This window comes from Mobula birostris, chromosome 19 (genome assembly GCF_030028105.1).
Source record: "Mobula birostris isolate sMobBir1 chromosome 19, sMobBir1.hap1, whole genome shotgun sequence".
Taxonomy (NCBI): Eukaryota; Metazoa; Chordata; class Chondrichthyes; order Myliobatiformes; family Myliobatidae; genus Mobula; species Mobula birostris.
Window position 1 is genome coordinate 52,171,925 of NC_092388.1, and position 22,332 is coordinate 52,194,256.

At 40.2% G+C, this 22,332-nt stretch overlaps 1 protein-coding gene across 3 annotated transcripts in view; it reads left to right on the forward strand.

The window, feature by feature from the left end:
* The window catches only part of nup153 (nucleoporin 153), a 73,514-nt gene that overhangs the window by 16,038 nt on the left and 35,144 nt on the right, over positions 1-22,332 (forward strand). For all 3 annotated transcript variants that reach the window (XM_072283582.1, XM_072283584.1, XM_072283585.1), the window contains exons 6-15: positions 377-493; positions 1,758-1,802; positions 4,104-4,157; positions 9,008-9,154; positions 10,224-10,279; positions 10,392-10,512; positions 15,987-16,121; positions 17,834-17,926; positions 18,101-18,176; positions 18,268-18,396. In XM_072283582.1, coding sequence (XP_072139683.1) covers positions 377-493; positions 1,758-1,802; positions 4,104-4,157; positions 9,008-9,154; positions 10,224-10,279; positions 10,392-10,512; positions 15,987-16,121; positions 17,834-17,926; positions 18,101-18,176; positions 18,268-18,396 — 973 coding nt within the window. The remainder of the gene's footprint in view (positions 1-376; positions 494-1,757; positions 1,803-4,103; positions 4,158-9,007; positions 9,155-10,223; positions 10,280-10,391; positions 10,513-15,986; positions 16,122-17,833; positions 17,927-18,100; positions 18,177-18,267; positions 18,397-22,332) is intronic.

Sequence of the window (22,332 nt, forward strand, 5' to 3'; positions counted from 1 at the left end):
ATTAGAGGATCTTTTTGAACAGTATGAAGGCCTTAGGGGCTGATTGGCTTGGATTCTGTATCTCAAATCCAATTTCCTGCCTAATCCATCACAGATGGTTAGATGTGATGTACAGGATAGTGAAACAATCTGAATCTGATGCATTGCCTATTGGATCTCTTAAGTTCCTACTCATGCCTATACCGATAAAACCAAACTTCTTGTGATTATGTGGGCACTGAGAGGCATGAAACCTTCATGCATTTGATTTCCATTGACTTCATGTGGAAAAAGTGAGAGTCATCTCACTATTAGTTCACTGATTCTACTTGACTTTGGATAAAGAATAGTACTGTGACATATTGTTGAAAAAACTTATGTTCTTTTTGACAACTAGGTTCCAATAAGGAGGCAGATGAAAGCAAAACCAGCAAGTTCAACATCTTATGGAGTAACAAGTGCCACTGCCAGGCGTATTCTCCAGTCTTTAGAAAAGATGTCGAGCCCCTTAGCAGTACGTCTTAATACTTTGAATATTTGAATTTCTGTATTACTGTATAATTTTTAAAGCTTGATTTTAAATCTTGGCATCAGAAAAACTTTTCCCCTTGCCGAATTTTTTAAGAGAAGTCTCAGGTTCATTTTTGGTAAAACATATGCTAAAATTGCAGCGTTTTTACTGTGAACTTATCACATTGAAGATTATGAAAGTTAATGTAGTAGATCAATTTCTCTGGGCATAATATTGCAGTGGGGAACAAAGACATTGTTATTCTGTTCTTTCAAGGCATGGGTTCATCTATTCCTTAATGAGCAGCATGTCACTTTTTAAAAAAAACATTACTCTGATGATAAATTGGACTTTGTGTCACGACAATCGTGACCTGTATTAAGAAATGTTGTTGGTGTTTTGTTCCTGTAATCTGTTAGAGTTTCTCATATACCTGTTTGAGATTGTAGTCACCTCTACTGGAGCCTGTTCTATAAGTTACTAAAAAAAATGAAGATTTCTTAAGATTAAGAAATTAAGAGATTGAGAGATTAAGTTTTATTTTGCATCTAGTCATGTTACTCTCGTAATTAAAGGGTAGCAGAATCAGAATGATCACTGATGTGGTTAATGTGTTTAAACCAAAATTAACACATTAGCTCCTCTTTAAATTGGAAATGGCCATTAGCTACAATTGATTGACAGCACTGATCAGAACTCATCTCTGAAATTTAAGCAACTATTTGGTTGAAAGGTAATTCATGCAAATGTCCTTTAAAATTAATCCTAATAGGAACAATTTAAAAACTAGTGCATGAGTATGATTAGGCCATTTGGGCTATCAGGTACTTTACAAGACAGGTGCACTTTACTCTTGAAGGCTGCTTAATGTTTGGGAATGTTCACCTTTCTAAAATGCATAGAGTTAAAATACAGATAAAAGGCCAGTATTGGTACAGTGGAAGAAATGTGAATCGGAACATTCTGTATTCAAGTCCCATTTTACAGTTTGTACACAAAGTATAAATTGACATGTCTTTGAGGTGAAGTATGCCACTCACTGCATGTCATTTGGATTGTAGAATCTACAGTAAAAGATGTATTGAAATGTATACAGAATGAAAGAAACAGACACAATGATGAGAAGTGATATTTTGCAGTAAAGATGTGAAATGGTGTTGTGTAGTATCAGTAGGTGGTACCTTGGTCATTGATAAAGCAACATGAAAGGAGAGAAGGGAAACAAAATGAAGATCTAGAAGTATAACTTTATAACATATCTTTTCAGGATGCTAAAAGAATTCCATCTGCAGTTGAATCTCCAGTGTCTACAGTAAGTGAAAACAGCTATTAGAGATTAATACCTTAGAATTGATTTGAAAGACGTACACTATTTTTGTTTTGAGGAGAGTCATGATTTCTCATTTTTGTTAGTATTTCATGAAAGATGCCACTCATTGATGTTTTGTTCTATGCAAGTTCATCCTTCCCACAGTTCATATGAGATTAAATACGTTAATGATAGACCTTGATCTTTTTAAAGTTTTTAAATTTACCGAGGATGAGAATAGTGTTATATTAATGTTTTCTTTAAATTAATGTGCTGTAGATTTTACACACACTGAAAAAGCCTCAAAATAATTAAAAAATTAATGAAACTTCCATTCTGAATTCTATAGAAACAAAGAAAATTCATAATGCAGTGGCATGCAAAAGTTTGGGCACCCCTGGTCAAAATTTCTGTTACTGTGAATAGCTACGCGAGTAAAAGATGAACCGATTTCCAAAAGGCATAAAGTTAAAGATGACACATTTCTTTAATATTTTAAGTAAGAAAACTTTTTTATTTCCATCTTTTACAGTTTCAAAATAACAAAAAAGGAAAAGGGCCCGAAGCAAAAGTTTGGGCACCCCGCATAGCAGTACTTAGTAACACCCCCTTTGGCAAGTATCACAGCTTGTAAACACTTTTTGTAGCTAGCTAAGGATCTTTCAATTCTTGTTTGGGGGATTTTCGCCCATTCTTCCTTGCAAAAGGCTTCTAGTTCTGTGAGATTCTTGGGCAGTCTTGCATGCACTGCTCTTTTGAGGTCTATCCACAGATTTTCGATGATGTTTAGGTCAGGGGATTGTGAGGGCCATGGCAAAACCTTCAGCTTGCGCTTCTTGAGGTAGTCCATTGTGGATTTTGAGATGTGTTTAGGATCATTATCCTGTTGTAGGAGCCATCCTCTTTTCATCTTTGGCCTTTTTTTACGGATGGAGTGATATTTGCTTCCAGAATTAGCTGATATTTAATTGAATTCATTCTTCCCTCTCCCAGTAAATGTTCCCCGTGCCACTGGCTGCAACACAAGCCCAAAACGTGATTGATCCACCCCTGTGCTTAACAGTTGGAGAGGTGTTCTTTTCATGAAATTCTGCATCCTTTTTTCTCCAAACATACCTTTGCTCATTGCAGCCAAAAAGTTCTATTCAGAAGGTTCGAAGGAACATCTAAACAAGCCTGATGCATTTTGGAAACAAGTTAAAATAGAACTTTTTGGCCGCAATGAGCAAAGGTATGTTTGGAGATACTTCACTGGATTCATTTCTGTTCTTGACCATTTCCATTCAAGGTTCAATGCTTGTGCTTTTTCCAGGCCAATAGAAACAATTATAGTTGTCATTTATATTAAATGTTTTGTTTTTGTCATTCAGAAACTTATGAAGACTTGAGCCTTGCAGAATAATAAAAATACTATTAAGACATTTAAAAATAATAGTTTAAAAATGAAAAAACAATTTTAATCCATTTGTAATTTGTAAATAAGAAAGCCGAAGATGAAAAGAGGATGGCTTCTACAACAGGACAATGAACCTAAACACACCTCAAAATCCACAACGGACTACCTCAAGAGGCTTAAGCTGAAGGTTTTGCCATGGCCTTCACAGTCCCCTGACCTAAACATCATCGAAAATTTGGATAGACCTCAAAAGAGCAGTGCTTACAAGACGGCCCAAGAATCTCACAGAACTAGAAGCCTTTTGCAAGGAAGAATGGGCGAAAATCACCCAAACAAGAATTGGAAGACTCTTAGCTGACTACAAAAAGCATTTACAAGCTGTGATATTTGCCAGGGGGTGTTACTAAGTACTGCCATGCTGGGTGCCCAACCTTTTGCTTCAGGCCCTTTTTCTTTTTTGTTATTTTGAAACTGTAAAAGATGGAAATAAAAATCTTCTTGCTTAAAATATTAAAGAATTGTGTCATCTTTAACATTATGTCTTTTGGAAATCAGTTCATCTTTTACTCACAGTAACAGAAATTTTGACCGGGGTGCCCAAACTTTTGCATACCACTGTATCTGCAGTGTTTAGGTAGTTAACGTCTGGTATAAAGCATAAACTCCATGTAAATTGTTGTTCTTTATTTTAAAAAGGTGTCATATTCCCACAAATCTTGTGTAGCTTGCAAAATGTCTTGCTTAAAAGAGAGAAAGAATATTCTGTGAAGATTTTGCATAAATATTTTATTGACTGGCGTTTTCTTATTTACAATTTATGCTCTTTCTTCCTTCCTGATAATACTCATTAAAATTTTAATGGTCCCCTTAAGTAGTTGCTGATACTTACAATGTGAATTTTGTTTCAGCCTTTGGACAGAAGTACCATAGATGTTACTGGATGGCAAGCCAAGATGAGAAAGGTATGATGAAATCTTTATTACACTTGGTAAATCTCAAAAACTTGATTTCAAAGTGTATTTTGGGCAATTTAACTCCAAAGGCATTCTTTTCACATAAAACTTACATTCTCATATCTTTTAAATTATGTCATATTTGAAATATTACCTGGCTGTAAGTTACATGTTTAACTTTAGAGCTTCATAGAGTTACACTGCATTGCTCAGTGTATACCCTTGCTGACCAAAATGCGTATTGAAGCTAATTCAACTTGGCTGTTTTTTGCCTTTATCCCTCTAAACCTTTCTTATCCACACTACTGTCCAAATATTTTTTGAATACATTGTAATTGTACTTTTCTGTACCACCTCCTCTAGCAGCTCATTCCCTAGACCCAACACTTCTGGAGGGCGAAAACTTGTCCCTCAGATTCTCTTTAATATCTTCCCCTCTGACCTTCAACTTGTGCACTCTAGGAAAGACTGACTATTTACCCCTTTGTCTTTTGCTCCAGGTAAAACAGTCCTAGCCTACTAAATTTCTCCTTTTAGCTCAACTCCTCCAGTCCAGGCCGCATCCTTGTGAATCTTTTCTGCACCCTCCCTAAGCTTAGTAACATACTTTTAGTATGCCATCCAGGTCTGTACATAATAATAATCCAAGTGCCATCCAACCAGTGTTTTGTACAAATGTAGCATTAAGTCTCAAATCTTATACTCATTGTCACAGCTGATGAAGGCAAGCATGTCATATACCTTCACCACCTGTCTACCTCTATTACCATTACTAGTACTGTTGACTTGTACCCCTAATTCTTTCTGTTCAATAGCAATCCCAGGGTCCCTGGTGCTCACTGTGTACCTGGTCTATTTTATCTTCCCAAAATGCATCACTTTGCACTTATCTGAATTAAATTCTATCTGTCATTTGCCCATTTTCCAAGTTGTTCAATATCCTAGGAGTTGAAGTTCATAGGAGTTAACATCACCAAAAGCCTATCTTGATCGAATCACATTGATGCCTCAGCCAAGAAAGCACACCACCGCTTCTACTTTCACAGAAGGCTGAAGAAATTTGGCACATTACGTTTGAACCTCATCAATTTTTATCATTTTATCAGTGTACCATAGATAGCATCCTATCTGTCTGCATTTTGGTTTGGTATGTTTGCATGTGACTGCAAGAAGATGCGGCGAGTTCTAGACACAGCTCAGCAGATCACAGAAACCAGCCTCCTCTCTACGGGCTCCATCTGCGCTTCTCGCCGTCTCATTAAATCAGTCAGTATGATCAACGATCCCACCCACATGGATATTCTTTCTTCCCATCCCAACAATTAGTCAGAAGATACAAAATCCTGAAAGTGTGTACTTCCAGACACGGGGACAGCTTCTGTTCCCTCGCTATAAGGCTATTGAATGTTTGCTTAGTACGATAAGATGGACTCTTGACCTCATTGTAACATTGCATTTTACTGTCTACCTGCACTGCACCTTCTCTGTTCTGTAACACTTTATTCTGCACTCTTTTATTGTTTTACCTTGTCCTACCTCTGCACATTTGTAACGACTTAATCAGTATGGGCAGGATGTAAGACAAGTTTTTTTAACTGTATCTTCTTTACATTTGATAATAAGCTCTCTGCTCTACTCATTTTGTACTTTTGACTGTGAGACTGAGCATTGCTCCAGTGCCATATGCAAGTTTGCCGGTGACACTGCTGTGTTGGCCAAATCAAAGGTGGTGACGAATCAGCATGCAGGAGGGAGAAAATCTGGCTGAGTGGTACCACAACAACCACTTCTCACTCAATGTCAGCAAGACGAAGGAGCTGATTGACTTCAAGAAAAGGAAACCATGAGCCAGTCTTCATCAGGGGATCAGAGGTGGAGAGGGTCAACAACTTTAAATTCCTTAATGTTATCATTTCAGAAGGTCTGTTTAGGGCCTAGCACATAAGTACAATTGGGAAGAAAGCACAGCACACCTCTACTTCCTTAGACATTCGTGAAGAATTGGCATGACTTCTAAAACTTTGACCAACTTCTGCAGATGTGTGGTGGAGAGTATAGTGACTGCATCATGGCCTGGTCTGGAGACCCCAATGTCCTTGAACAGAAAATCCTACAGAAAGTAGTGAATATGGCCCAGTCCATCACAGGTAAAACCCTTCTCACCATTGAGATCATCTACGTGGAGCCCTGTTGCAAGAATGCAACATTCATCAAGGACAACTATCATCTGAGTCATATTCTCTACTCACTGCTGCTATCACGAAGAAGGTGCAGGGGCCTCAGAACCACCAGGTTTAGGAACAGCTATTGCCCCTCTGCCATCAGGTTCTTGAGCCAGTGGGGATAGCTTCACTGGCCCCATTACTGAACTGTTCCCTCAACCTGTAGACTCACTTTCAAAAACTTTTGATTTATTGCTTATTATTTATTATTATTATTATTTCTTTTATTTTTCTTTTGTATTTGCAGTTTGTTGTCTTTTGAAAATTGGTTATTCATCTGTGTGGAAGAAAATATCCAGAGCTGACACTGTATTGAGCAAGGAAGGGTTAATAATTTTCCAATGTAAAATCAGAGTCTACTGTGACTAATGTACTCTGCTACTGACAATGTGCCTTTCAGTCAGGCTGATTCAAATAACTATTTTTGTATTTGTTGTTCTAAGAATCATCATACGTCTGATGTACACTTTTAGCCTGTCTGATATACTCTTTCGAGAAATTAACACTGAAGTAAATGTGGAACTGTTCAGGGACGTATCCTGCAACTTTACTACTCAGCAGAAGTGCCATTGAAGTTCCTCCTTCTGATTATGTATTTTTCTTTCATATGCTTGGGATATAAATAAGAGCGTGACCCATTGTCAGAGTCTCACGAAACGAAGAGTAGGGATTAACTGGTCCTTTTCAGAATGGCAGGCAGTGCCTAGTGGGGTACCACAAGGCTCGGTGCTGGGGCTGCAGCTATTTACAATATACATTAATGATTTAGATGAAGGGATTAAAAGTAACATTAGCAAATTTGCAGATGACACAAAGCTGGGTGACAGTGTGAAATGTGAGGAGGATGTTAGGAGAATGCAGGGTGACTTGGACAGGTTGGGTGAGTGGGCAGATGCAGTTTAATGTGGATAAATGTGAGGTTATCCACTTTGGCAAGAACAGGAAGGCAGATTACTATCTGAAAAGTGTCAAGTTAGGAAAAGGGGAAGTACAACGAGATCTGGGTGTGCTTGTTCATCAGTCACAAAGTAAGCATACAGGTACAGCAGGCAGTGAAGAAAGCTAATGGCATGTTTGCCTTCATAACAAAGGGAGTTGAGTATAGGAGAAAAGAGGTCCTTCTGCAGTTGCACAAGGCCCTGGTGTGACCCCACCTGGAGTATTGTGTGCAGTTTTGGTCTCCAAATTTGAGGAAGGACATTCTTGCTATGGAGGGAGTGCAGCGTAGGTTCACTGGGTTAATTCCAGGGATGGCAGGAATGTCATGTGTTGAAAGATTGGAGCAACTGGGCTTGTATACACTGGAATTTAGAAGGGTGAGAGGGGATCTGATTGAAATATATAAGATTATTAAGGGATTGGACACGCTAGAGGCAGGAAACATGTTCCCGATGTTGGGGGAGTCCAGAACCAGAGGCCACAGTTTAAGAATCAGGGGTAGACCATTTAGAACAGAGTTGAGGAAAAACTTTTTCACACAGAGGGTTGTGGATCTGTGGAATGCTCTGCCTCAGAAGGCAGTGGAGGCCAATTCTCTGGATTCTTTCAAGAAAGAGTTGGATAGAGCTCTTTAACATAGCGGAGTCAAGGGATATGGGGAGAAGGTAAGAACGGTACTGATTGTGGATGATTAGCCATGATCACTGTGAATGGTGGTGCTGGCTTGAAGGGCCGAATGGCATACTCCTGCAGCTATTGTCTATTGAACTCTGCTTTTGGGGGGAGGGGCTCTCCATGATACCATGCTACAATAAAGGCATTCTGAAGCGATCTCCCCGCCACCCCCCCCCCCCGTGTCCGAGTGTTAGTTCTTTTTCCGCAACGACAGTCTGTCCTGTTTGAGTGTGGTCTTTCATTGATTCAGTTATGTTTCTTGGATTAACTGAGTATGCCCGCAAGAAAATCTGATATACGCTGATATTAAATTTACTTTGAACTTTGAATTTACCAATAAACATTATGGTCAAACAAACGTTGATGGCATAAATTTATTAAAGGATCACATGCAATAGAGAAGTATCATGTAATCTTTTATTATGCATAATTGTTGAACGATCTATTTTGTACATAAGCAGAAACAGACTGATTGTGGCAGCTTCACCCCTTTTTCTTTTTAACTTTGGTATTGTAAACGTCTGATTCAGCATAATTTTTTGATATTGTGCTAGAGTAGCTACTTAACTTGGAAAGCTCTACAGTGTTCATAAAATGTTGAATGCTTCATCTGTGATCAGGAATAGAACAGTGGCATCAAACGCCAAATTGGCTTAAAATGCAAAAGCACAATACTGACAGCAATGGTTGACAGTACATATATAGCTGTTACTGGGTAAGAGTAGTTCAGTTGACCACATACAATACTGAGCTGTGTGTATAGTAAACATCAGGGGATGTTTACTATACACTTGATTTGTTAAAGGAATAAGAAGGGTTTGGGTAGTGGTAGAAGGGCAGCTTCTGTATTGCAAATGTGTTTTTGTTAATTTGTGAGTGCATTTTTTGATTTGTAGAAATTATTTGGTCCTTTCAGACTTTTACAGCAAAAGCATTTAATTCATGATGTTTGTTGCAAAAGTAATATTATAATTTAATTGACTTGCAGTTCAAACATGGCTAAATTCCTGCTTTTCTTTTCAGGTAGAAACCCATTCTCCTCCTGTCCAGAAACTTCAGACGCCTACAGTTGCTTCTGGAGCTGCAAATAGATCCATGTTTTACAAGCCGTCTCTGACCCCTGGATGGCAGAGTAATAGACATATCAACAGGACTGAAATCCGAAACAATGTGAGAAATAAACTTTTGAAATAGCCATGTGTCATTTGTTTAATAGCTTTAATAGTTATATTTAAATACTCATTAATTTTTCAAAGTTCTAATTTATACAGGCCACTAAGGTAAATTAATTTGCATTAACTGGAAGTAGCCATATTTTGGATTGAACATTTTCTGTTGCATAAAGTCAGTGTTAACTACTTGGCAATTTTTTTTTCCTTACTATTATCTGAATAAAGTAATTCTTATAACTACCTCTTGGTAGCTGGGAAAAAAAAATAGGCTTTAAACTAGTAATCACTCTGTACTTTTGTTTGATTGTATGATTGCTCACATAATTAATGTTCTGTCTCTAAAGTTTGAGCTAGTGGCACAATTAAAATATCACTTTACCTCCCTCTTGTTCCCCTCCTTCTTCCCTTTCTTGCATGGTTCACTGCCCTCTTGTATTAGATTCTTCTTTCAGCCCTTTACCTCTTCCTTCTGTCAGCTTCCTACTTCGTCCACCTTCCCCCTCACCTATCACCTACCAGCTTGTATTCCTTTCCCTTGCTTCTGCCCTCTTTTTTTTTCCAGTCCTGATGAAGGGTTTCAGCCCGAGACATTGATTGTTTATTTCCCTGCATAGATGCTGTCTGACTTGACGAGTTCCTCCAACATTTTGTGTGGTGTTCAAGATTTCTAGCATCTGCAGAATCTCTTGTGTTTATGATTTATTGCTGTGACTGTTTTGTGGACTCAAAGTTGCCTGAATGGGGAAAATTCTGTAGTATTACAAAATGTAAAATATAGTTCTTTTTCTAGTGGATTTTGTTTAGTGCTCATTAAATGGTAATTTGGTGATGCTTCACTGGGTTCGTTTCTGTTCTTGACCATTTCCATTCAAGGTTCAATGCTTGTGCATTTTCCAGGCTAATAGAAGCAATTATAGCTGTCATTTATATTAAACATTTTGTGTTTGCCATTCAGAAACTTATGAAGACTTGACCCTTGCAGAATAATAAAAATACTATTAAGACATTTAAAAAATTATAGTTTAAAAATAAAAAAAAAAACTATTTTAATCCATTTGTAATTTTAGAGACCAAAGGAAAAGTCGCCTGTCCCACCTGAAGTAAGCCTTCAAACAGCAAAAAGGTACGGTGCCTACAATTGCCTCATTACTTTGTCAGATAGGGATTGTAAAATATTTTATCATTCACTAGACAGTTATTCCCTAGCATTCTCCTTTTTTTTATTTGTGTTATAGTGATACCAGCTGCTCATATCAAGCAACTGTTTCTCATGCAACCAATGGCCTTGTGTCTGGAGGAGCTGGAGGAAAAATGAAGAGAGAAAAGGGGCATTACTCGTCAAGAGTTGCACAGGAGGTTAGAATAAACTGTCTCCATGTTACCACATTCTGGCTATGTTTTATTATGTTTTGTGTATCAGCACTAAATCTATGCAAGTAGTTATGTTGCATAACTATTAAATGGCTGGGATTTCCCTTTCTTCTAGTTGTGCATTGTTCCGAACTTGTTTTTAAGAGCAATATTGGTTTGGTCCTCTTCTAAATTATCAATTTCTTTAGCGTCATGAATGGTACAAAATGTGTAGCTCTGTACTTGAGCTTCCCCGTGCAGTTTATTTGCAAGACTTACTGTGCTAATACCATGGAACCATGGATTAATGGATTTATTCGAGAATGTTCAATTAAAATAATCAGTATTAGAAGATTTTGATTGCAACAAAACTCACATTTATTGACTTGATGAAATTTGTGTTTTGTGTTCACTTGAATGTAGTAATGAATAGCCTGGCTTTCAAAGACCTCAAAGCAAAAAAAAACGTGTTTTTTTTAAATTTTGGGTTTCCAGCAACTGTTTTATAACTCAGACCCAGAATCTTTTTTTCTCCTCCTTTTCATTCACCACCTACATCTCCTCCAGGCAGACTTGCTGTGATAAGAAAACCTTCACTTCACTCGGTCAACATCAATATTTGTATCATTCAGTGTCTCTTATCCTCTATTTTGTTACTGACAGCTCCTTTATAATTGTCAATTCTTCCTTTTTTCTGCAACATAAACAGCGTTTGATTTCTACCTGCTAATACTGAAATGTTAACTCTGTGTCTTCCACTACTGACCTGTTTGGTTGTTCTGAGCATTTTCTGTTTCTGCCTCCCTCAGACTTCTAGCATGTGCATGCATTTTTGTTAGCTTTACAATTGTACATTACATTTTCCAGTAGGCATTGTTCTATCAGGAACCTTTAATGAAATGATTCATGTAACATTTTTTCCCGTCCATTTTGACTGCTTCACTGGTTCCATCTTTACATGGAATTTCAGTCAGACAGCACATGGGTAGTTTAGCATAAAACCTGTATAAGTGTTTTCTTAGGATTTCATCTCACTGCTCATTCCCAGTTTATATATTAATTTTCATTTGTTAGACTATGCTGTAAAAGATGGGACCAAAGATTAATAATGTAATATTAATTTGATCTGATAATTGACATAAATGATTTAAACTCCAAGAGACTTCAAACTCTAGTAAGTCATGTTCACGTATCCTTTTAATTTTCAGTTGCTGGAGAGAGAATTGTCAAATTTAGTTCCTTATATCCTTCCCATTTTGTAGTCTGATTTATTAAATATTTGTAAACAATAGTTATTTTCCCCTTAGCAACTTACTTTGAGAATGTTTGATGGTTTTCAGTTTGAGCCCAAAGGACTAGTTGTTTCAATCCCTTTGATAAGCAAATTCTAACTCGGGTCATAGCACAGAGATCTTGAGGTGGGGTTTGCTGGGTGGCAGATCCATCCGAGGGATCATCAGGTTGATCACCCCCCCCCCCCCCCCGGATGTTTCATCAGTATATGTCCACTACATCTCCAGAGGGCTTAACAGAGTGATGGTAACCCAGGTGCATCCCCTTCACATCTGGCCACCCATGGGTCATTTTAGAACCCAGCTGCTGTTATTCCTCTTCATCCAAAGTCAGTGGATGCTTCACTCGGCTACCTCTAAGAGTTCTTATATAGTTTGCTGCTGGCCCTGGCCTCGGACTCCCAATCCTTTCAGCAACCTGACCATGGAAGTAGCTACAAATCCTCTGTAGCCAACCTCTACTGGGAAAATCTGCACCTTCTATCCACACTACTTAGCATCTGTGGCCAGCTCAGTGTATCTTACATGTTCCCACTCATACGCCTCGCAGGCTGCATCTCTCCAAGGCACTGTGAGCTCTTGAGATTACTACAGCCTTCAGACTGCTGGACCACAAGACCAAATCTGGTCTGAGGATGATAGTGGCCACCCTCGGGGGAAATAATAGCCTTTTGTCAAGGTCGACAGCTATGCTCCAGTCTCATGAACAGGCTCCAGTATGCCTGACACCAACCATGTCAATGAGGGTGGCACTGACTGTCCTTGCCAGACACGCAGAGGTGGTCCAGTCATATGGGGCTTAGAGATGTTATTCAGCCTTTGCATCTCCACATTGGATACCAAGCATCTAAGGACCTGATATCCATGTGCGTTTTCCATGAGTGAGGCTTACTTTGATGAGAGGATGATGTGCTCAAGGTTTGCTGCCCACCGGTTCAGATTTTTGGGAATTGGGAGAACATCATAAACAGCTCTTATAAGGAAGCTAATCTTTCTTCCTTCCATTTGCCATGTCTTTCCAGCTGAATTTTCTTCTCAATATTTTCCCACCTTGTCCACTGCCCTTGTTTTGCCTGAGACACGGCTCTCGCATACCTCATCTGGTTTAGATTAGATTCAACTTTATTGTCATTGTGCTGAGTACAGCTACAAAGCCAGTGAAATGCAGTTAGCATCTGACCAGAAATGTAAAGAATAGTGTTATTCACAAAATAAAACGTGCTACAGCACACAAATATAAAAGTACTGAGATAGTACAATACGGATGCAATACTGCTTAGCGCTGTGATGTGAGGTTCAACAGGGAGCCTCAGGGAAGAAGCTCTTCCTGTGCCTGCTGGTGTGGGAGCGGAGGCTCCTGTAGCGCCTACCAGATGGGAGGAGAGTAAAAAGTCCATGGTTAGGGTGAAATGCATCCTTGATAATGTTTTTCGCCCTGCCCAGGCAGCATTCATGGTAGATGTTCTCAGTGGTGGGAATTGGGTGCCGATAATCTGCTGGGCAGTTTTCACCACATCTGGAGTGCTTTGTGGTCTGATACGGGACAATTGCTATACCACACTGAGATGCAGTTGGTGAGTATGCTCTCAGTGGTACAGTGGTAAAAGTCCATCAATATCCTGGGACAGAGGTGAGCTTTCTTGATGCTTCGCAGGAAATAAAGGCGCTATTGCGCCTTTTTGATCAGGATGGAGGAGTTCAGGGACCAGGTGAGATGTCCTCCTGTCACTGTACTTCCCCACCACCATAACTTCGCCTTTGCTCTTGTGTTGTCGCCTTTTGCCAAATGGGTCTATTTGAGCCTGTGCCAAGTTCCCTCTTCCGGATTACACTTGGCCCACCATGTCTGCAAACCTGAATGCGCATTTGCCTGTTTTACTGACTCTGCTGGACAACATTTTCTCCCTGTTAAGGTCCTGGGTGCAGTATCCTGGACAATACTGTCGCAAAATTCCGAGAGAGTCATGGCACCCCGCGGGGCTGTGTGCTGAGCCCTATGCTCAACACACTCTTCACACGTGACTGCACCCCCATCTACACCTCCAACTCCACAATTAAATTTGCGGACGATACCACAGTGGTTGGCCTGATCTCCGACGAGGATGAAGCAGCCTACTGGCTTGAGGTGGATCATCTGACGGAGTGGTGTAAGGACAATGACCTAGTCCTTAACACTCCTAAAACAAAAAAGATGATTGACTTCAGGAGATCAAAGGACAGAGTACACAACCCCCTCCATATACATGGAGAGGTAGTGGAAGGTGTGGAAAACCTAAAGTTCCTTGGAGTTATGTTGTCAAAACAGCTGACATGGACCACCAACACCTCGCTGCTTGTAAAAAAGGCACAACAAAGACTCTTCTTCCTCAGGAAGCTGAAACAGGCCAAACTCCCACAAAAGCTGTTGCTTAACTTCTACAGAAGCACAACTGAAACCATCCTGACCAACAGCGCCACAGTGCGGTATGCCAGCCGCACAGCCGCTGAGTGACAAAACCTGCATCGCGTGGTGAAGGCGGCCCAGCAAATTGTCAGCATGGAGCTCCCAGGACTGGACACCATCTATTCCAGCAGACGCAGGAGGAAAGCAATCAGCATAACCGGAGACACCACACACCCCAGCCATTCCCTGTTTGACCCACTGCCATCCAGCAAAAGGTTCAGGACACTAAAAGCCAGAACAAATAGACTGAGGAACAGCTTCTATCCCAGAGCTGTGGCCTCCATCACACCACTCCCACAGAACAATGACTGAAACTGTGAGCACACACATGCACACACAAGGACTCAAATACTTGCACCAACAGCACTTTGTGCATTACTGTGATATTCTGGTGCTGCTGCAACTTATTTTCTGCTACTTGTCTATTTAATACTGTTTTTCTATTACTGTCTTGTTTTTATCTACCGTTTTATTTAATTGCCTGAGAGGAAGCCAAACAGTTTCATTGTACCTATGCATAATGACAATAAAGTCCCCTCCCCCACACTTGAACCCTTCAGTCAGCCCTGTGACTGGCAACTCCAGAGCTCCCTTGCCATACAGCTAGATGTTACTTAGCGATCTTGATAGGCCCATCCACTTCTTAATGAAGTTACTAACTGTCCTCTCCAGCTTTTCAACATAAGTGATGGAAACTTCCTACAGAATCAGTGGCCACCGCACCCAAGGGAGCAATCCAAGCTGAAGGCACCAGAGCTTGAGGTTTCCTGGCAGCAAGATCTTATTGATGGCTTTAAGCCCTTTCATGATTTCTTCTCTCAGTAGTTTCACTTGATTTATATCATTGAAGTTTGGGCTGTGCTGGCAACTTTGTCTTAATTATTAACCCCATTCCAAATCCTTCAGCTCTGTAGTTGCCCAACTTCTCAATTCTCTTCTCAACTGTGTCCTTTAGACCACTGAGGAGTCTGAAACCGTTGCCTGCTCGTTCTTGTTGCAGGTTTTCTGCCATTTCACACATGGCTTTTTCACTTGCAGCAGCTTTTCTGCTGGCTTGTCTTGTTTTTCCTGTGAGCAGTGGTCTTCAGTACTAAAGTGCTCTTCTGAGACTGATGTTCTGTGGGACTTTGGGGTTCCATCCTGCCATTAAACCTCATTTGATTTGCTCGCCCTTTCCCTCAAGAAATACTGGTCGATGCAAGGTCCCAGTCTTGTCTCCTTCAAGCACTTCATCTTGCCCTGGTGTATCAAGCCCCTTGCTGATGTTGCTTCAGACCAGCCACAGGTCCAACTCGTACAGTTCTTGGCTCTTATTGGTGCAGAAGGGAGAGTGAAATAAAAATTGATAAATTGTTCTTTATGTTTGTGATAAGTAAAGAAAACAAAAGAATTTAACAGTCCAGAATCATGACTTAGAGCTGTAGTGAAATCAGTGCCTAGTCCAAACAATAGCAGTAGCTGAATCTAATTGAGGTAACTTGCGCTTTTTTGTGTAGCATGTAGGGGCCAAATACCAAGTTTTGCACTGAAGCTCTTCAAGTTAGCACTTAATGTTTAATCATTCAGATGGTTTTAGAATTAAATTGAAAGCTTCAATTTCCTATTCGTTGCTTCATGTGGAATGTACAGCTTATGACTGACACTTTAAGATGTGGTTTTACTTGTTTCTTAATTCTGCAGTTTGTATGGAGATTGTCATGTGAAAGTGTATTAAAATTGTAACTGCAGTCCTGTGCCCTCTGCAGGTCCAAGCCCCAGCTCCAGAACTTCCTGAAGTATCTTTACCAATTAAAACCACAGCATTGCCAATCTTCAACTTTGGCTCTCCTGCACCACCATCACCTGTAACACCAGCAGTAACAAAACCTCTTCCTAACAAGGTAGAATGGTTTTGCATGTTGCTTTTTTTGTTGTTGTTGCTTGTTTTCACAAATGACCATTGCAGATGATGCAGATCATACATAATTTATGGTATTACATCTCATGATTGCTTTTGCTTTTTTTTGTTCCTTGACATTTTCTCATTTCAGTAATGTTATATTTAAGCTGCAAAATACCTTATTTCTCTTGCCATTATGATCAAAGATTATCAACTTTGTAATGTCTTGACGAGATTCCATCTTGTGTAATGACATTAATTAGTAGTATAACAGTTAGAAATTCTCCAGGGAAAAGTCTTAATGCAGACTGTGATTTGCAGTTTGAGAAGAATACCAATTCATTTGGAAATTAGAGTTTTAAAGTTGTTAAGCTAACTATGTAAAGATGAATTGGTTTGGTAGAAGGTGAATTAGCTTGAGAAATGCAAATGATGGTAAGCATTTAATGCAATATTTAAACATTCTCCCTTAATTCATATTTCATTATGAAATTAAAAATTAAAAGGAACCTAGTGTTGCCAAAATGAATAATAGCTAAGCAGCAGTTCAGCTCTTCATCAATCTTTTGTGTTATTTTTAAATCAAAAAAAATTAAGAAGGGAAAAGCTCAGTTTCTAATACTTATGCTTTTTTACTCTGCATTGAATGGCTTTCTAGGGCTGATTCAAAATACAGGGAAGAGTAGAAATATGTTTGAGTCCGATGGAGAATGTGGCATAGGAATTGTTATTGGGAACAAGTTCCTTTTTTTTTGGAGAAAAAGTTGCAATTGTCGTAACTGATAATTTGAGATGCAAGTTGCTGTACATGTGGCTACAGCATGTTTAGTTTTCTAGAAGGTCTTATAGTTGTTTATCAAGTAAAGAGTTTATATAATGTAAGGGTTTACAACGTTGTTGCCAAACTGGATTGTTTAAAAAGGAAAAGAAATACTTAATTTCAGATTTCATTGTAATTTTTGTTTTAAGTTTGAAGCCAATCAGATTAAATAAGATGTAACAACAGAGATAGAAAACTGGGAAGGTGACAGGAAACATTGAAATTTCAGATTAAAATGAGTTTTGGGGATTAAGGTAGTCACTAGAAATGTGTTTGAGTAATGTGGATACTATCAGCCATAATCTTAAGGTGTAATGGAATTTGAGACTTTTTGTGACCCAGTCCTATTTTCTATTTTGTATATATTTCTATTCATCAAAACAGTTGACTTTGACATTCAATTTATTTTGTGTATGTAAGTAACTTTGAATAAACAGTTGACGTTTCAGGCCTGGTCCCTTCATCAGACCCTTCATTGAGTCCTAATGAAGGGTCTCGGCCCAAAACTTTGATTATTTATTCATTTCCATAGATGCTGCCTGACCTGCTGAGTTCCTCCAACACTTTGTGTGTGTGTGTGTGTGTGTGTGTGTGTGTGTGTGTTGCTGTGGATTTCCAGAATCTGCAGAATCCCTTTTGTTTCAAACATTTATTTGACTGTGGATTTCTAAAACAAATGTAAAAATAAAGCTTGCATGCAAGAGGGAATATGCAATCTTAATATTTCATGTAATTCACTCTGATTGGGTAATTATGAAGTTCTTGTTACCTTCTGTGGAGAAAAATTACTGGGCATTTGTAATGGATCAGTTGCCATTGTCTCACACAAGATGGTGGAGAAGATCAGCCTAGAAACTGATTTACATGTATTTGAATGTTATTTTTATTTATAGGCAGTTATATCCAGTCCAAACAGTGTTGCCTTTACCTTTTCTACACCAAATATAAAAGCAACAGAAGCAAATCTGCAACCTGTTTCAGTATCTGTAAGTAATTTTGTTGAGCTGAAATCTTTATAAACTATCATAATTTGAGATACCATTAATTCAATTTCTGCAATTTGGAGTAATTTGTACTATTGTAAAATGACAATAGTATCTGCTCATGTTATCTGCACATAACTATCCTATTCTCTTTCCACTTCTTGCTCATCATCAAAGACTGGATTTACCTTCAGTGAGCCGATTGACAAATCAGTTCCATTTGTTGTAACTGCTAGACCTTCCATTAATGCAGGTAAACACGGTTTTACAATATATCAATCAGTCAAACATTAGCTCTCAAGTTGACAGTGTCAGTGATTAAAATTCTTCATGCACTCCTTAAGCAAAATGCACCTCATCGCCTTCTGTTTCAACACCACCAAACAAGAGAAAAGATGAACAGTGTGATGGGCCATTAAAACCTGCTAAAGCTCTGAAGCAAGGCAGTGTTCTGGACATCTTAAAGCATCCTGGTAAGTACTCTTTTGAAAAGATAATTTAAATTCATGTTATTTCTCTCCTGAGTAAATACTCCTATTTTAGGCCTTGCTTGATCATATGCATGAGAACTAGCATATAATTCATTGTAACTAATTTTGAGTTCTTTTAACATGTAACAAATCAATATGGGTAATTTAAAACTATAGTTGAAAATGTTGGGTGCACTCAGCAAGTCAAATGGTGTCCTGGGGAAAGAAAGAGCTAACATTGGAGATAAAAAAAAACAAATTGAAACATTACAGCCACACATGAAAGGGGTATGTTTAAAAACAAAAGGATTAACTGAAATTTTTGAATTTCAGAAGTTCAAAAGTTTGAACTGAGTATGAGGTATTGTTCCTTGGGTATCACTGGAATGATGACCAGGAAGTTAGAGTAGGATGAAGCATTAAAACAGAGGACAACTGGATAAATTTTATGGACTGAATAAAGTGTTCTATAGAGTGGTAACCCAACTGCCTTTGTTTTCCACTGCATGGAGACCATACCATAAACATTGAATGCAACACACTAAAATCGAAAGAAGTGCAAATTAAGTGGGACTTTAATCAGCTGGGCTATTCAGGTTCATGGAATGTGGGTGTGGCAGGATAGGTTGGCGACGCTGGTTCTCCCACTAACATTGCCCCTTTGCCTGGATAGTTATTCCTTCTCGTTCTGTCCCTGGTCTAGTTTTCTCAGTAGTTCACACACTTTGCCTTCCCATTGTGCAGATCTTCAGAGTTCACTATTTACACACCCCAGCAGTAAACAATCGCTAGCTTGGCTAATCAAAACAATCCATTCAGTTAACGTGCTCTACTTATTTATAACTCATAAAAGTAAGGATTCTTGACACACCCACAGGCATTCCAAACCATTTCATTTGTTTTCACTCGCACCATTACATTGGTTTTTAGGCAGCAGAACAGCTCCCATCACACACATTACCTCTCGTCTAAACACAGCACACTTCCTGGTTGACGTCATTGGCTCCAAAAGACCCAAAGGACAGTTTGGGAAGTCCTAAAATAATGCCTGTATTAGTGGGAGTAGGTACACCACACACAACGCAGGCAACACCGCTGGTGGGGAGCGTTATTTGTTTACGTTCATCTGAGCATGTGGGTACTGATCTATGGGTTTGACTAAAACATTTGTTGTGTAATGTTAGAATAAGTTACAAAGTTAATGTTACAAAGTTCCACTTGGGCATCTGAAATAATTATAGTCTGGTCACGTGATTATCTCTGTTCCCGCCCCAAACAGCAGTATTTCCTGGTTCTTCTAGGCCAGGTTTAAGCAGATTTAAACCCTCAGTCTGGCTTTGTTATGGGGTTTGGAGTTTGAAGTTGACCTTGGTGAATGGTGGTTTATTTATATTGAAAAGTTAAAGACAAAGTGTGTTGTGAAGAAAGCCTCTATCTAAATGTTTGTATTTTTTTAAAAATTGTCTACTTGTAAATATTTTTCTTTACAACTTTTGGGCAGCTTTTGCACTTTTTCCACCTGGCATTAATTAAAACCCCTTGCACTAATGTGCTGTTGTGGCTTACCGTCTGGTTTTTTATTCAACTGGTAACCCTCATTGGGCACACTTACCCACACCTGATAGTGAGGTGTAACAGACAGTGGGGCTGTAAGCTGAAAAGAGGTGAAGATATTAAAGAGCTGGGCTGCACTCACAGATGTCCAGAGTAAAGCCAGATGCGCCAGGGATGGAGTCTCATGAGGACGGGTGGTTGGACAGATTGGAATCCAGGAAAGAGTACGTGGCCCAAGATGCATGGCCCAAGACACGTCGGGGCCCTTCTGAGGAGCCGGGGAAGTCGAATGTGTTAGCTCTTCTAGGCCAATTCGTATCTGCACAGCAGGCCCAGGCAGAAAAATTTCTGCAGGAGTTACGAAAGCCACAAACCAACCTGAGCAGAGCCCCACCACCAGAGACAAGTATTGACCTGGGAGCACCCACCGCATCAGGACCTCCAAGGTTCATAGCATGTCCAGTCTCCTCAGATAGCAGAAACCCAAGAGTGCTGCTTCCACCACCATCACCCTGGTGCTCTCTGTCATCTAGGCCTCCATGTGTGCAGGAACAGCCCTCACAGCCACCACAGGTACCTTCCCAGCGACTGGTGCTTGCGCCTGAGTCAAGATGTGGAGACTTTGCCTACTGGTCAGAACCCAAGATGCCAGTCTTCCAAGAGGGAAACGATATCGAGAAATACCTCCTGGGGTTCGAATGGCTGGCTAAGACATGGGGGTGGCCCATGGAGGAGTGGGCGTGTCGACTCGTCCCTTTCCTGACTGGTAGAGCATTGGAAGCCTACTCAACAATGGATGAGGAAAGGTCCAGCTGTTACCCTGACCTGAAGGAGGTGCTCCTGGCAAAATTTGACATATCGCCAGAGACCTATCGACTGAGGTTCCGAGGGAGGTCTGTGCCAGCTGGAGAGTCACCAAAGGAGACCTACCACCAGCTGAAAGAACTCTACTGGCGCTGGGTAAGGCCAGAGGTCCATAGCAAGGAAGAGATAGGGGAGTTCATCATCCTCGAGCAGCTGCTGCAGGTCTTGCCGGGGGATGTTCGTACCTGGGTCCAAAAATAGAAACCCTCTAATGGACTGGTCGTGGCACAGCTAGCCCAGCAGTACATCAACGCCCAGAGAGGAGCACCCCCATCATCTCCTGCTAAGTCACGGGAATGGCAACCACTTGGAGGTAACCCTGGTCCACAAATCAGAGCCACATGAGACAATGCAAAAAATCTAAACCTCCCCTAACTCGCTATTACTGCCAATGAGTTGATCACAAATCTTCTGTTTGCCCTTTTTTTAAAAAAAACCTAAGCTGTCCAGCTATTATGTCCCAAGGGAGGGGGATGTCTCATTTCGAGATGCAGGGGTAGCTGTTAATCTTGCAAGGGCCGAGAACTAAGTAAGATATTCAGTTGAAATACCAGTCTTGGGGAATGGGCAGAGGTTGCATACTCTTTTTGATACAGGAAGACCTTGGCCAGAACAGAATTTGTATCACTTCATCTTTTCGATTATTGCAAATATGCAATGATTCAATGTGTACATGGGGATGTTAAAAGGTATCCTTCTGCTGATGTTACTCTTGGGGTGGCTGACAATCTATACCTACTGCAGAAGGGCATGGTTGATGACTTGCCTAAAGATGTGATCATTGGTCGAGATTTACCAGTCCTAGTAGATTTGGGTAATGTTGACTCCACTGCAGTCTTGTCTGGCCCTATGTTAATACAGTCCCAAACCAAAACTGGGGTGGAGCCACTGCCAGCAGTGGCTGACAGCCAAATTGGGGGCGGGGGGGGGGGTAAGAAAAGGCCATGTAAATCACATCAGAAACACTGCCTGAAGAAAGCAGAGGGTACACCTGACCATCCACCTAACACCACAAACCTCACCACAGATCAGTGGTGGCTCCCCACAAACATAACTGCCCAACCGTCTCTGGCTCCTCTGTGTACTCGGGTGAAGGGGGAGGACGACAAGGGTTCCTTTAGCTGTAAAGATAGCTATGTGCTAGAAAATGACATCTCGTATCTAGCAGGCACCCCTGACAACAGATTGTTAGTACCCACCAGTTGCAGGACTCCTGTTTTACATCTTGCTCACACCATCCCCAGAGCCGGCTGTTTGGTCAGCAAAAACCTACCTGAGAGTAAGGCACAGATTCTCCTGGCCATCTGTGTATGCTGATCTCCAGCAATATAGTACTTCCTTCCCTGAGTGCCAAAAGACTCGCCGCATCCAACACACTGACAGCCCCACTGCTGCCTTTGCCCATCAGAACTACCCCATTCAAACGGATTGCTGTGGACATTGAAGGTCCTCTAGAGAAAAGCAGCTCTGGTTTCCATCTTCTTTTGGTCAATTGCGACTATGCTACCCAGTTCCCTGAGA